This window comes from Acinonyx jubatus, chromosome B2 (genome assembly GCF_027475565.1).
Source record: "Acinonyx jubatus isolate Ajub_Pintada_27869175 chromosome B2, VMU_Ajub_asm_v1.0, whole genome shotgun sequence".
Taxonomy (NCBI): domain Eukaryota; kingdom Metazoa; phylum Chordata; class Mammalia; order Carnivora; family Felidae; genus Acinonyx; species Acinonyx jubatus.
In genome coordinates, this window is record NC_069385.1 from 105,074,285 (window position 1) to 105,089,860 (window position 15,576).

At 35.9% G+C, this 15,576-nt stretch overlaps 1 protein-coding gene across 1 annotated transcript in view; it reads right to left on the reverse strand.

The window, feature by feature from the left end:
• Positions 1–15,576, reverse strand: part of CD2AP (CD2 associated protein) — a 136,854-nt gene that overhangs the window by 76,131 nt on the left and 45,147 nt on the right. The window contains exon 3 of the mRNA XM_027057604.2: positions 6,100–6,253. Within this exon, the coding sequence (XP_026913405.2) occupies positions 6,100–6,253 (154 nt within the window). The remainder of the gene's footprint in view (positions 1–6,099; positions 6,254–15,576) is intronic.

Here is a 15,576-nt window from a genome sequence, read left to right on the forward strand (position 1 = left end):
TTGTCTCTGCCCCTCCCCCCCCCCCCCTCTCTCTCTCTCTCTCTCTCTCTCAAAAATAAACAAACATTGGGGCACCCGGGTGGCTCAGTCGGTTAAGCGTCCGACTTCGGCTCAGGTCATGATCTCGCGGTCTGTGAGTTCGAGCCCCGCATCGGGCTCTGTGCTGACTGCTCAGAGCCTGGAGCCTGTTTCAGATTCTGTGTCTCCCTCTCTCTCTCTGCCCCTCCCCTGTTCATGCTCTGTCTCTCTCTGTCTCAAAAATAAATAAACGTTAAAAAAAAAAAATTACAAAATTAAAAAAAAATAAAAAGAAACTTTGAGTTTGTGTTTTTTCTCCCTGGTCACACTAAGCATAATTCACCAGAGTGTTCTCCAAAGTAGTTGGCAAAATTATTCACAAAGATTTTTTTTTTTATTTTTCAAAGAACCACATTAGATAAAAACACCTGAAAGGCCCCTATTATTGCTACAAAATATGAGCCATTTAAAAAAGAAAATTTTTGTAATTCCATATTTAAATATGGTTTACTCATAAGTTGAAGTGATTGCCTATGTTGTTGAGTTCATCTATTAATTGCCAGCACAATGAAAGGAATGTTGAGATTTTTTTATACTTCAAAAGGCATACACAGTATCTACTCGTAATGTTTACTGAATTCCTACAATGTATCAGAACCTATGCTAAGCACAAAAGAAAATAAAATAGTATGCACAAGACTAGTTAATAAAAGGATACCTGAATAGAAGTCAATTTTTAAAATAACTATAACCAGTATTTCATCACAAGCAACCTCTATATAGCTTTTCAGATCCACAAAGAAATAAAAAATTTGTCAAATCAATGTTTTATAAGTAAAGCTATTGACAAGGAAGTATATAAAAGAGATATAGGGAAAAAAAGCAGGGATATACTTTCATGCCTTTTATGTACCAGTACTATTCTAAATCCTTCACAAACATCTCCCCAGCAGATAATACAGTTTGTTGTCATCATCTTTTCCCAGTGAGAAACAGGAACTCAGGAGTTAAATAATGTGTCCAAGACCAAAGAACTAAAATGAGGCAAAATTAGAATCATACCCACATACGACTCTTAAGCCTTTTATCTTTCCACTTTATCGATGCTGTCTCCTTTAAAAATTACAAAGTGCTTTAACATAGTTCATACAATCTACTCATGCTGGATCCTTACTACCTGTAAATACCATGCGGCTGCTTATCTCCATGGATCTTCTTCCTAAGGTAGCAATTCTACCTGGAATGTCATAATCCCCAATCTTCATGTGAATGACAAGTTTTACCTAAGAAGGGCTTAAATATATCTTGCTTGACAACCCAGTACAGAACTGCCCCTTTATTTGAATCACAGCTACATACTTTAAAAACTATAATAGTTACAAACATTTATTGAGCACTTCTTATAATATTTACCTGATATGTTAATACCCGTCTCCTACGAGGTAATTATTACTATCATTTCTGTTTTATAGTAACTTGATGTTTCCCCCTGTTAGATTACAAGTTCTGGATCATCATCCATACCCAGTTTTACTTGGCAGATTTGACTGCCCCATTAACACTGTTCTCATAGTCTCCAAATTCACAGGTATTAAAGCATTCAGCACATCAATGTTGAAACTTTTTCAAAAAAATCTTTTAAAAAACATTTTGTATTTTGGGGTACCTAGGTGGCTGAGTCAGTTTAAGTGTCCAACATTGGCTCAGGTCATGATCTCCAGGTTCCTGAGTTCAAGCCCCACTTACGGCTCTGTGTTGACAGCTCAGAGCCTGGAGCCTGCTTCAGATTCTGTGTCTCCCTCTCTCTCTGCCCCTCCCCTGTTCACACTCTGTCTCTATCTCTCAAAAATAAACATTAAAAAAATATGTTTTGTATTTTTTTTTTAAAAACAAAACCAAATTCTATACAATTTTACACTCAGTAAAGTTACTCTATTTTCCCTACTAAAACGGAAAATCTTAAGAAATGCAGCTGCATCAGGAATGGCAAATATTTTCATGGTTCTGAAACATTCAGATCAAACCAAGCTCTCAAAGTATGGAACCATTCCTCACTTAAGATTACAATTTTTAATCTCCCCATCAAATACTAAAACAAAGAGCACACCACATTCAGAAGCTAGGAGGCTGAATGCTAACAATTTCACAGACGGTAGCAAAAGGACTCCTGATCCACTTTTGGTTCTGTTTGGTTCTGGAAATTTATCTTCATGTTTTACTGTAGCACTGAAAATTTTCTGATGTCAATTTTTTTTTTTTTTTACCAATTTCTTTCTCCAATAAGCAAAGAAAATAATAAAATGCTAAGAAACAGAGCCATTTGCTATATAGGGCTGAATTTTCCTTAAATTTTTTTCTTATCCTCAGCAATAAAAAGCTCATACTGCCTAAAGCATTAATTGAAAGACCAAGCTATCTGAAGAATCTAACTATACTGCTGATATACTTCTTGATTATAACAATCAAAGCTTAGATTGTCATCACCATCATGAAGAAAAAACTCAAGTGATTAGGGATGAGGTATTGTATCTACAACATACTTGCAACTGATTCGGTTAAAAACGTGTTCTACATACACGTATACAGATAGAAAGACAATGTGAAAAATGTTAATATCAAACTTAAGTCTTAAATTAATTTAACGTCAAACTTAAGAATATAAAATATTCATAGTACAATTATTCTTTCAACCTTTCTAGAAGATTTCAAAAGAAAACAGAAAGTTAGAACACGCTATCCTATTTATCTGATAAGCTGCAGCTGGAGAGGAGTCAGATGAGCCATGAGCCTTTTTCCCCTTTTGAGTCAGAATATTTTTTTTTTAATTTTTTTTTAATGTTTATTTATTTTTGAGACAGAGAGAGACAGAGCATGAATGGGGGAGGGTCAGAGAGGGAGGGAGACACAGAATCAGAAGCAGGCTCCAGGCTCTGAGCCATCAGCCCAGAGCCTGACGCGGGGCTCGAACTCATGAACCGTGAGATCGTGACCTGAGCTGAAGTTGGACGCTCAACCGACTGAGCCACCCAGGCGCCCCATGAGTCAGAATATTTTAATATCAAAAAGAGCCTGAGCTAATATGCTCATATTTTTTTTAATGTATGCTGTAAAAATGTATAGACAATGACCATATCTTGATGGTATTCAGAATTTTCATTATTTTCTTTAGCACTGACTCAGAATCAGGAGGCAAACTATTTGCTAGCAACTATTTTCTAATAATGAAACACTAATGTTTGGCATTCTGGTCAACTAATTTTTCATGCAGCAAGATCATTTCTGTAATATCAATCTCAATGTATCTTTTACATTCAAAGTAATTATTAACTAGATAAAAAGTCACTTTTGCAGCACTAATAATGAATACAAAGTTACAAGCAATGATGTCTTCCCTCACTTATAGCAAGAGTAGATTCACATATGGCATCAATTTTTTTTCCACATGCAAAGTGAAATATCTACTCAATTCTTCACTGAACAGAATACAGAGTTGTGATGCTGAAAGATGGCAATTATTTATTTGCTAAGTAATATTACTCTACAATCATTATCTCTGCCTGATTTTACAAGGGCTTCAGCAGCAATGGGACTAGTATGTGTTTTTGCTATAAGATATGTAAACTTGTTCTCTTCTATAACTTTAGCAACTTACAATAATTGTCCTGGAAAACATTATTCTGCGCTCACTGTAGAAAAACCTGTTTGTTTCACCACAGTTATTATGGTTAACTTATACACAACAGCGAAAGTTTCAATGGCTTTATGACTAGACTTCATTAAAAAACCAACACTTTTTTGGCTTTGGAAACTACAGAAAAATAGCTAACAATTCCAGCTTCCAGATACTTAACCCCACAGGATGTATCCGAAATTCTCCTTTTTAGCTGCTTATACATTTAATACACATGCAGATTTCACTTGCCTTGGCATACAGAGATTAAAATTGAACATTCACACTGCAGTGATTATTATCAACCTTTACAATGGTTTTGTGGGGTTTTTAAAATTATTAATAATATTGGTTAGTAGTATCCACTACTATTTAACATTACAATAAACCACCTTTTGAGTAACTGGTCTATTTTGTGAATTAAGGATAAGATACAAACAGTAACCAAAAAAAATTAGATTAACAAAAAAAAAACCAAAAAAACAAAAAAAAAAAAAACATTAGCTTGCTTTTCCTGGAAAAGCAATCAAAGCAAAAGCAACCTGCATCCTGTTTTACATGTTAGCACCAAATGACCAATTTAGTCCTTGTAGCACATGCACTTAAAAACAAGTTATGGAGCATCCTTAGGAAAAAGTCTAAGTCTCCTGGCACCAGCTACATAACAGGTTTTCTTTTACAAGAAAAAGAATTATGACCAGTGTTCTTGGGGAAAGTAAAATGTAGTATGTCTTTTCCTACTAGGAGACAAAATGAATAAAATGATCATAACCTTGAAGCCCTTGGTCTAGCCTCTACTTAAGAAAACTGTCCTTTCTTTTAGCTCAGCAAAGCTAAAAGTGGTAAATTGATTTTACAATCGAGGTCATAAGTAACTCTTCCATGGGCCTAAAAATTCTCCTGTGCACAGAAATTCTATATACAGTTTCACCTGTAGGATATGAACATACTCTGTAATTTGTCCCCACGTCTCTAAAGAAACAGAGTCTGAACATCCAGGACAATTAGAAGTACTGAACCTGTCCACCTTCAGGCAGTAGGCTGAAAGCAGTACAGGCAGTACCTAAATACTGGTTGTACACGTTTAGTGGGAAACAAAAAACACACAGCATTCTTCTGTCCTAGAAGAATTCTTCTGTCCTTGTCTTCTGTCAAGAAATCTTTTTCATTTTTATGAAAACGTGTTTTCATTTTATGAAAATAATCAAAGGATGACAGCACCTAGAAAGTAAAGTCTTCCCCCAAACTTCACAGACAGTAACACAGAAAGTAACAAGATATAAGGAGAAATTTAGATAATATATGTGAACAAAATTTCTTCACTGTGGACTACGTGGTTCCACAGGGGACTTTACAAGCCACAGTATCAAAGGCACTGACATAAGATAAATGTGGTTAAATACTCATTTACTACTAACTCTCATCCTAGTAATCAGTATTCAATCTCTCAAGGGGCTTCAGATCGTACTATGTTAAAATACTATCTGCTCCCGTAATGTTGTATTTTGTACACATTTAATGTTGAATACTTTTTTTAATGAGTCTTTCCCAATACTGTAAGCATTCTGAAAACAGCAATACAATCTATGTTACTTACCACTTTCTCACCAGAAGCAAAATAAAATTCAAGAGTTTAAATGCTCTAAGGGGGGCGCCTGGGTGGCTCAGTCGGTTAAGTGTCCGACTTCGGCTCAGGTCACGATCTCGCGGCCCGCGAGTTCAAGCCCCGCATCGGGCTCTGGGCTGATGGCTCAGAGCCTGGAGCTTGCTTCTGACTCTGTGTCTCCCTCTCTCTCTACCCCTACCCCGTTCATGCTGTGTCTCTCTCTGTCTCAAAAATAAATAAACGTTAAAAAAAAAAAAAAATTTAAATGATCTAAGGTCATAGGATGGACTCAAACTCATGTCTGATTTCAAATGGGGTGCTCTCCCTCTATACTAAAATGTTCTAACATATTTATAGAATACCAAATATTTAAAGGGCGCTCTGCTGGGCCAATGACCTTGGAAAACTGAGTATATGTTCAGATGTCTGACCACTGGAGAAAACATACTATCAAAATTCTTGCATCTACACTGCTTAAAATGAACAAACATTAAACATCCCATTAAATAAATGGTATTAAAATAAATTTAAGGCAAAGCATTAACTATTCAACAGTCTGTAAGGCTAATAAGAAAACAAAGCCTAATATTTTAATTTATAATTCCTATTAATAGTCATCAGCAGTTCATGCTCAAATATCTTATGAAAAATGACTACAGGGCCGGTAACTTAAATGTGAATATGTACGAAGTTTCTGCAGTCGGCCACAAAAGGTTAAGCTAATTTTTCTTTTCATAACTTCTAAACAGTTATAAAACATTCTTTATTTTGAATTATTTAAACAGGAAAGAAATTATTTACATACTCTTCTTAATGTTTTTGGTCTGTGGATGTGGCTGAATTCCTCCAGCTGGAAGTCCGTATGTACTTATCCGTTGTACAAGACTTGCTACATTCCCATGTCTTTCCCGTTTAATGGGCAAATTGTCATCCTTGGATTCTGGCTCTCTCTTAATTTCCTATAACAGGGGAAGAGTAAACAGGCAGATTAAGTTGTATTTTATCAAATTAAATCCTCAAATGTAAAATACCCAAAAAAACAGGTACGGTGGTTATTATACAAAACATGATAGCAACAGTCTTCAACATTTTTCTCTCCCCCACATCTCTAAAAAACGCAACACACTTTGGTAACAGTGACTCATTATGAGTTTAAGTCTTCTCAGAACTAGAGAAAGAGGTAAAGAAAGGCTAAGATACCACTTCTACCCCAAGATACAAAGAAACTCTGAGATACATAAACAAACAATAAAACAAACAATAATTTCTAAGTCAGGTTGGGCAAACTTTTTCTAGAAGAGGCCAGATAGTAAAATACTTTAGGATTTATGGGCCATATAATTTGTTGGAAAAATGAACTGTGCCATTTGTAGTGGAAAAACAGTTATATACTTACATGAATAAGCATAGCTATGCTCCAACAAAATTTTATAGACACTAAAATTTCAATTTCATATAATTTTCATATGATGTTAAATATTGTTCATCTGATTTCTTCCAACTATTTATGAATTCTTAACTAGCATTCTCAGCTCATGGGCATTATAAAAACAGGCAGTTAGATGTGGCCTGTGGGCTGTAGTTTGATGAACCCTGCTCTAAGTCATAGGTATAACAGAAGATATGCAAGCAGATTATATATACTGAAAAAATATATTTTGTATTTTTCTGAAAAACAAAACCAAATTCTATAAAATTTTACACTCAGTAAAGTTACTTTCCTATTTTTCCTACGAAAATGGAAAATCTTAAGAAATGCAGGTCCATCAAGAATGGCAAATATTTTCATAGTTCTGAAACGTTCAGATCAAACCAAACTCTCAAATTATGGACCCATTCCTCACTTAACATTACAATTTTTAATCTCCCCATCAAATACTATAACGAAGAGCATACCACACTCATTATGCACACTGTCTTTTTGTTGGCCAGTTTTGCATTGATATTACCTATTTTCTAAGAGATTTTTCTCATTTGTAGGACGAAATTAAAAGGTTTTCTGAATTTGTCAATACTTGATGCTCTTCTTAAGTGAGGACACTTTTTCACTGGATTTCCTGGAATCGTTTTCAAAATCAGGAAAGTAAGTGAAGCTGGTGGAAAATAGATGCTACTATGTTAAATGCGTTTTATTTACTGGCTGATTAGGTAAAAGGAAGTAAAGGGCAGAAGAAGGAAGAAACACTGAAAACTTTAGTAACACTTCATAGGTGGTCAGAAAAAATTGTAGTCTGATGAACCCTGCTCTACGTCATAGTTCTAACAGAAAATATGCAACGTATGAAATTAAAAGAAGACATACAAAAGGGAAGTCGTGCCACATTCAGTAATTAAAAACCCAATTATCATAAGGTTATCAATTCTCCCTAAAATTGATGTAATAATGTAATGCAATAAAATAGGCCAACAAAAATAAGAATAAATAAATAAGAAAGCAACTACACTGATTTATTTGCTTCACAGATAAAGAATAAGAAGTAGCAAATTAAATGGAGATAAGAAACATAAACAAATGGGAGATAAATATAAGCAAATGAGAAGGAGCTAAAAAGGTTGGAAAGGATATAGTTATTCTTCATCTATTAAAATAATCAAAGATATTTAACTCTGACTGCACTAACCAAAAACAACTTAAAAGATGATCAACAAAATTCACAAACCACTTCTTCATGCTGTATCTTTATTAATAATTTGGTTATCTAATCATTGCCAGTGCATGATCACATAATCTGAAAAAAGTAAGCAATTAACTTCTATAAAAGTCACAAAGAATGACACAAATTAAAGGGCAAAAACTTATTCTTATTTCTCAAATGAAAGAGGTTACCCTAAGCAGAGTGAGTTCTGCTTATGCTAATTAAAATTTAAGGAATACACAATATTTTTAATTTGACATTCAGAATTTCCAAAAGTGTTATATAGAACTAGTACCTCCAACTCTATGAAACATAAATCAGAAGATACAGAAAAGTGATTTTTACTAAAGATTTAAGAATATAAGCAGGATTAAATATTTAACATATGCCCACTGTTTTAGCTTTGCATCAACATTAGACCCGCACTTGAAAAATGAGATTTCCAACATAATAAAAATGGTTTGCCCCATTCCTATAGTATTTATTGTTTTTAGAATATAAATGATAGTGTATAAGGAATAATCCAGAAGGAACTACATCAAATCATTAGATTTTCATTTTTCTTATGACCAAATTAAGTTGTATAGTAACAAAAAACCTTTAAGTCCAAATTGAAAAGGACCAACAGGAGAAAATCTCCTTAATATGAAATCAGTATGTACCTTCTGAGTGCCATCACATCAAAATCATGAAGGAAAACAACAATAACAGATATAACAGGACTATTTTGAAAGTTTCTAAGTCTATTCTCTCTCCCAAATATGCTCTTCTCCACATAATTATTGTCTCTCCAACCTGGACAAAGGGCCTTCCCATTGCCAACTATCCCTCCCCCATTTGGAAAAGGCAAAAGTAGGAAAAGAGAGGAAAAGTTACATACATTCATTTTCAGTGGCTACTCCTTTTCTTTCCTACTCCTTTCTTTTCTCCATCACAAGAATGTTAACGAGAGCCAAGTGAAGCAGAGTGGGAAAAAAACTAAATAAATAACTCAGACATACCACACTGAAATGGACTGAAAATACCCCAACAATTTATAATAGTCACATTTTTCACACTAGTTACATGGATTTAAATATGTTATTTGTGCTTTCAGTCCTAGGTTGAAGGGATTTTAGGATAAGAACTGCCAATAATGAGGGCTATAGTATCTATGACTCAAAAGACATCAGGCCTACTGAAGGAAGATCCTTCTCCCAAAGCTGCTAGACTCCTTGAGGCCACAGATGACATTATCAAGTAGACAATGAGTGCTGATCCAAAAAGCCAGGTCAGGAGATATCCCAGAAACCCAGGTTCTGGCACTCAAACCTTCCTGATTTAAATTATTTCTACAACTTGAGGGGTGCCTGTGTGGTTCAGTCGGTTAAGCATCTGATTTCAGCTTGGGTCATGATCTCACAGTTCGTGAATTCAAGCCCTGAATCAGGCTCTGTGCTGACACTCAGAGCCTGGAGCCTGCTTTGGATTCTGGTCTCCCCCTCTCTGTGCCCCTCCCTAGCTTGCACTCTGTCTCTCTCTCAAAAATAAACATTAAAAAAAATTTTTTTAAATAAATTATTTCTAATGATTTGAAATACCGTAGCAGGAACAAAATTTATTATTTCTCCTTAAGGGGAAAAATTAGAATTTAACTTCCCAGGTAAGTCCCAGGTGAACACTAACATAGTTTATATAATAATGTTTTGAATTTAAATTTATGGTGTAAAATATAGTATACAAATGGGGAAGAGAATACAAATAATTCAGTTAAAAACATAGGTAACAGTCTATAAGGTATCTACCAGATTCCGAAAAGTGGAAGGAGATTGGGGGAGGGCTGTAAGGAAAGAAATGTACTTTTCACAATAGCCACTTCTATATTCCTTGAATTTTGTTTCAACATGTATTATTTCAGTGATTTTTTTAAATAAAAAATTTGGTGTGCTCAGAAATAACAGTGCTACAAGTCAAATTGTCCTAGGGCATTTAGAGAAAGATCTTAGTTGTATGAGCACACATTACTAAATACACATCTTAACACATCTTTTCTAGCATTACCTGTACTGAACTCTTTCTTTAACTCAGTGAATATAGTCTCCATAGTAGGATTCAGAATATTATCAAAAATATTCCAAGTCACAGAACAAATTGTTCTTAATCAATGTGAATAATGTTGTACAGTAATAAAATATGTATTATGATGTATCTTAAGTGACTACACACAACTTTGACATTTTATCTACTGTTTTTATTGTAATTCCCAGAAAGGAAGTAGAGTTGTCTTCCATTTAGTATTCTGATACCTAATGTGTTTCAAATAGTGAAAGTAAATCAAACACAAAATTTTCTCCTGATACAAAGCCAGTTTCCTGAACTACTCTATCAAAGTCACCAATACGTCTTCTAAAACTTGAAAACATTGCTAAGGTTTATCTAAAAGAACTAACAGTGTTCATAAAATAAATGATTCAAAAAAATTAAGGTCACATAAAATCATATTGCCATTTCCTGAATTAAAAACCTAATTCTTCTTATAAGAACAGTGGAGTATCAACAGATTTAAAAACGAAATCAGCATTCTTCCAGAAAAAGGATGTGATAAAGTTTTGTTCTGAGACAGCAAGAGAGTGCACGAGCATGAGCAGGGAACAGGCAGAGAGAGAGGAAGACAGAGAATCAAGGTAAGGCTAGAACTCACAACCATGAGATCATGACCTGAGCTGAAATCAAGAGCCAGACACTTAATGGACTGAGCCACCCAGGCACCCCAAAAGCTGCGATATTTAAAAAGCAAGAAATCACTAAGACTCATCCAAACTAGTCACAGATCACCATCTTATTCCCCATATTGCTAGTTTTTCTTTAAAAGTAACTTTTTAAAAAGATTTTAAATATACTTAAAGATTTAATGTCTACTTAACCATTTAATCAATGGAATATAGAAATAAAATAAGGGGCGCCTGGGTGGCTCAGTCGGTTAAGCGTCCGACTTCAGCTCAGGTCGTGATCTCACACTCCGTGAGTTCGAGCCCCGCATCGGGCTCTGTGCTGACAGCTCAGAGCCTGGAGCCTGCTTCAGATTCTGTCTCCCTCTCTCTCTGCCCCTCCCCCACTCACACTCTGCTCTCTCTCAAAAATGAATAAACGTTAAAAAAAAAAGAAATAAACATTTTTAATGAGAGGTAAGTTGTCAAACTGCCTAAGTTTTCAAAAAAAAGGATTCAATGATTTTAACCTTTTTGTAAATGAGGGGAAAAAAAGGCTAGAAATTTAAGTCAAAATAAAGAAAAAATATCCAAAAGATTTTTAGTAACTTGTCAGCTTCCTGAAAATATTTAAGTGTTAATAACTTGTTTCCTTGTTCTTTATTATATAAAAAGTCTGAAACACTTTACCAAGCTCTGAGAATTCTTCAAAAGGGATCAAAATTTCGTTTTACATTTAAAAAGGCAAGGAACAGCAATTCCTTTACCAGCACCTGAGACCTCTTCTGTGAATATATATATTTATTTTCTAAAGTAAAAATATGTAACAATATCATGTAATAAACTATAATACCATCAGTATAAAGCTCACAAGAAAGCTCTATCAAAGCTCACAAATTAACATCCCTTATACACCAAACACTGTACAACTAATAAAAGTATTTCTGTTAACTTCTTTTAATACCTTATTTCACTGATATTTCTCTACTTTTAAGAAAAACTAGCTATTATTAAAATTTTTTTTTACATTTATTTATTTTTGACAGAGAGAGAGAGAGAGAGAGAGAGCGAGCGAGCACCAGTGGGGGAGGGGCAGAGAGAGAAGGAGACACAGAATCCGAAGCAAGCTCCAAGCTCCGAGCCAGACATGGGGCTCGAACTCACAAACTGTGAGATCATGACCTGAGCCGAAAAGTCGGATGCTTAACCGACTGAACCACCCAGCCGCCCCAAGAAAAACTAGCTATTATTAAACCATTTCTAAAAGAAACTCTATGTAGTGAGTTTTTAGACTTTAAGGATATGCATTACAATCTATTAAGTGCATAACCATCTATCTGATGCTTACCAGAGGGGAAGGAAGTGGGGAGATGGGTGAAATAGGTGATGGGGATTAAGGAGCGCACTTGGCGTGATGAGCACAGGGTGATATATGGAAGAGTTGAATTACTATATTGTACATCTGAAACTAATATAACACTGTATGTTAACTAACTGGAATTAAAATAAGTACTTTTAAAAACTGCATCACCAACTAGATTTCCCTTACGTAAAGATAGGACAGATGTACTTTTCCTTCTTCTTCCCACTAGATAAAATGTTAAAAACTCTAGACATTACATATTAAAAATAAATAGATAAAAATAATCTGGAGGCGCCTGGGTGGCTCACTAGATTAAGCATCAGACTCTTGATTTCAGCTCAGGTAAGATCTCACAGTTAGTGAGTTCAAGTCCCGCACAGGGCTTTGTGCTGACAGCGCAGGAGCCTGCTTGGGGTTCTCTCTCTCCCCTCCCACACTCTCTCTCTAAAGCAATAAATAACTTAAAAATACAGATAAAAATATTCTGAAAAGTGAAGAAAAGAAGACAGGTCAGCCAAGAGAGCCCAGGTTCCTTAGAACCTGGTTAGTGAGTTCACGAGGTTTCTTTTTGCCTCATATATTCTAGACTAAATACTGGAGAAGCTGACAACCTGTTAATGCCAATGAGGCGGGGGGTGGGGTGCTCCAAGAAAAGCTGGGGTCTCTCCAACCAGAGGACCAAGAAAAGGGTAGCCTAGCAAGACAGAAAACTCCTAGCCGATAAAATCACTCTACTACAGTCAAATAACACAGGGGAAAAAAAACCCAGAAAACAAAACTGTAGCCCCCTCCCCACCCATGCCAGCCAAAGCTAAGTAGGGAACCTAGACTTCCTTCCACCCTCACCAGGCTATAACCAGACACCCCAATCACAACCACTACCCCACTCACCCAGCCAGGGTGGTATCAGAGAAGGCCAAGTGGAGAGCCAAGACTCCCTTCCCCACTGGAGAGGGTGGGGAATGTGTCTCCTCTCCTCCCACTGCCAGTGGAGGCCACAAGGCAGTACTAATGAGGCACACCTGCCCTTCAGTCAAGGATTCAACGGAGGCCAAGTGGAGCCTGAACTCCTACCCAACCCAGTAGTAACCAGGAGCTCCTATCTCTCCAAGTGTCAATGGAGACAGAGTGGGAAACTGGACTGGAGGTAGCTCTTTTTTTTTTCCGCAGCACAGGTTCTCTAAGAAAAATAAAGTTTCAATATAGATCCAAGGTCCTCAACCAACATTATTATTTTTTTCTGTATTTATACTGCCAATACTTCTACCAAGACCTGAACACAAATCCTCAACTTTTAATAACAAGTCCTGACAAATGTCTGCTTTCTCTCCTTTCTCAGTATCTGAAACAACTTTCCAAAGGCATTTCATTTGAGCCCCCTCATCTTCTTAGAACTAACTTTTCCATTCCAAAGGACTTAAAAAATAAATAAAATAGTAATAATAATAATTTCCTCCAGATCACTCTTCTAAATATAAGACTTTAGTTCCCCAGACAAGACCTATCAAAATTAGTTTTACCCTAAGGAGCTAGAGCTTACACAAATCCTAACACACTAAAAGCTTTTTTACTGTCTAGCTTCTCACACAGCTGGCCCACTTTTACACAGACTTGATCTGTTCCACCACAACCAACACCAAGGCTACAGATTTGGTTTAGGGAAACAGGCTAATCAGGCTAACTTCTTATCTCATATTTGCCCAATTACTTTCGTCTTTATTTTTGTCCTTCCTTAAAAACCACTGGCTTTTCTTAAAGAGAAATTAGAAAAGTTCTTATTTACTTATTTTAACATTTGATTTAACAGTAGCTGGTATAGTACAGGCACGGGGGGGGGGAGGGGAACCTATTTATTGACTAAATTAACAACATAGGTGATTTTCTTCTCTGATTTTCCCTTTATGAAAAGGAAGTTCCTGAGCAAAATATAACAAGATGAAATAATAAATCCATTTCATGTCTACATGCAAAGTACAGACACTCAAAATCTAATTCCTACCAACAACTCAAACAGGTGGGATTCCCCACCTTTACACAGTAAGAAATGCATGCTCTAGAGTGAAACACCTTTAAGGAAGAACATGCAGGAGGCATATGTATGGGTATGGGGGAGGTGGGGGTAGGAAGTCAAACAGAGGTCTATACATCCAGACTCCAAAGGCCACGTTCCTTTCCTAATGCCACGCTATCTTCTTGACATAGCTCTCGTAGAGGAGTTGGCAACCACATCTATCACAGTAAGTCTACCTTCTTCTAATATCAAGATCCTCCTCAAAAGGAATTCATTCCTTATCTCCTCTACACCTTTCTGGGTTTTTCTGACCAAATAACCTCAGAGAGGCTATCCTACAACATCCAAATTAAAGTACCAAATGCCATTTTCCACCTCCCATCACTCACCTTTTCTCTTTCAAAGTGCTAATGACTATCGAAAATTATCATCTTATTCATTTAATTTTTTTTACATTTGTCTGTTTTCCTCCCACCATTAAAAATAAATTCACAAAGAGAAGGGAACTTACCTGTTTTATCCACTACCGTGTCCCTAGCATCTATACAAAGTCCTAACACACAGAAAGAGCCTCAGTAAGAATTTGGACAAATGAACAGATCACAAACAGAAAAGAATACAATGGAGAGGCAGGGTACGCGGAGGCTATACTGCAGTACTGCCACTGATCTTACTATAACATACCTCAAAAGAGAGTACCTGGGAAATTGGGTTTCTGAACAGAGATACTGAAGAGGCTCGTGATCTAAAAGGAATTGAAAACCCTGCTACACAAGTGCTGCAGAAAGAGACATGTGGTTGATGAAAACTACAGGCTTCAAATACAGCTGAGAAGTATCCCCTACTTGGTGCTAAAGTTGCTGCTGATCTTACTTGCAACAGAGAAAGAAAGCTCTTATTTTACTTAATTAAACATAACTCACTAGCGGGACTACGACCTGTATGAAAGCATGTATTCCTTGTGTTATGCCACCACGGAGATTGTAATGCTGTTACTACAATGTAAGCTATCCCATTCTTACTGATACACTGGGCCTTCTACTTTCTTAACTTGTATAATTAAACCTTGTTTTTCAGCACAATTACCAGGAATGGAGGCAGTAGGAGAACAAGAATGAAACTCTGATTTCATTTTATAAAGTTACCTACAGAAAACTGTACATGAGCATTGAGAGTTGGCTTCATTTTCTAAATATCTTATTCTTTTTACATTTTTTGCATATTTTCATTCCATCTTTAGTCTTTGAAATGCCCTCACATCAAAGCTCAAGTTTAGTTTTGGGAGGAAAAAGTTTATTTCCCTAAAATTGCATTTTGAGGAAGCAGTTTGATTTTTCTTTTCAAGAGTCAATTCTAAAGGTTATCAAAAGCACTTAATTTTGTCATTCTAACCTCTTTCAACTATGCTGATGCTACTGGAGAATTTCAACGGCTAAGATTCATATCACTTTGTCCTTAGATTCTTAAAAGCAGGGAATGTTACAAAATGTAATAACCAGCACCTACTACATAAAATACATTTCTCATCTAAAAACAGGCTGGTATTTGCCTGTCACAGAGCTACCTACTACCAAGCCCGTGGCCT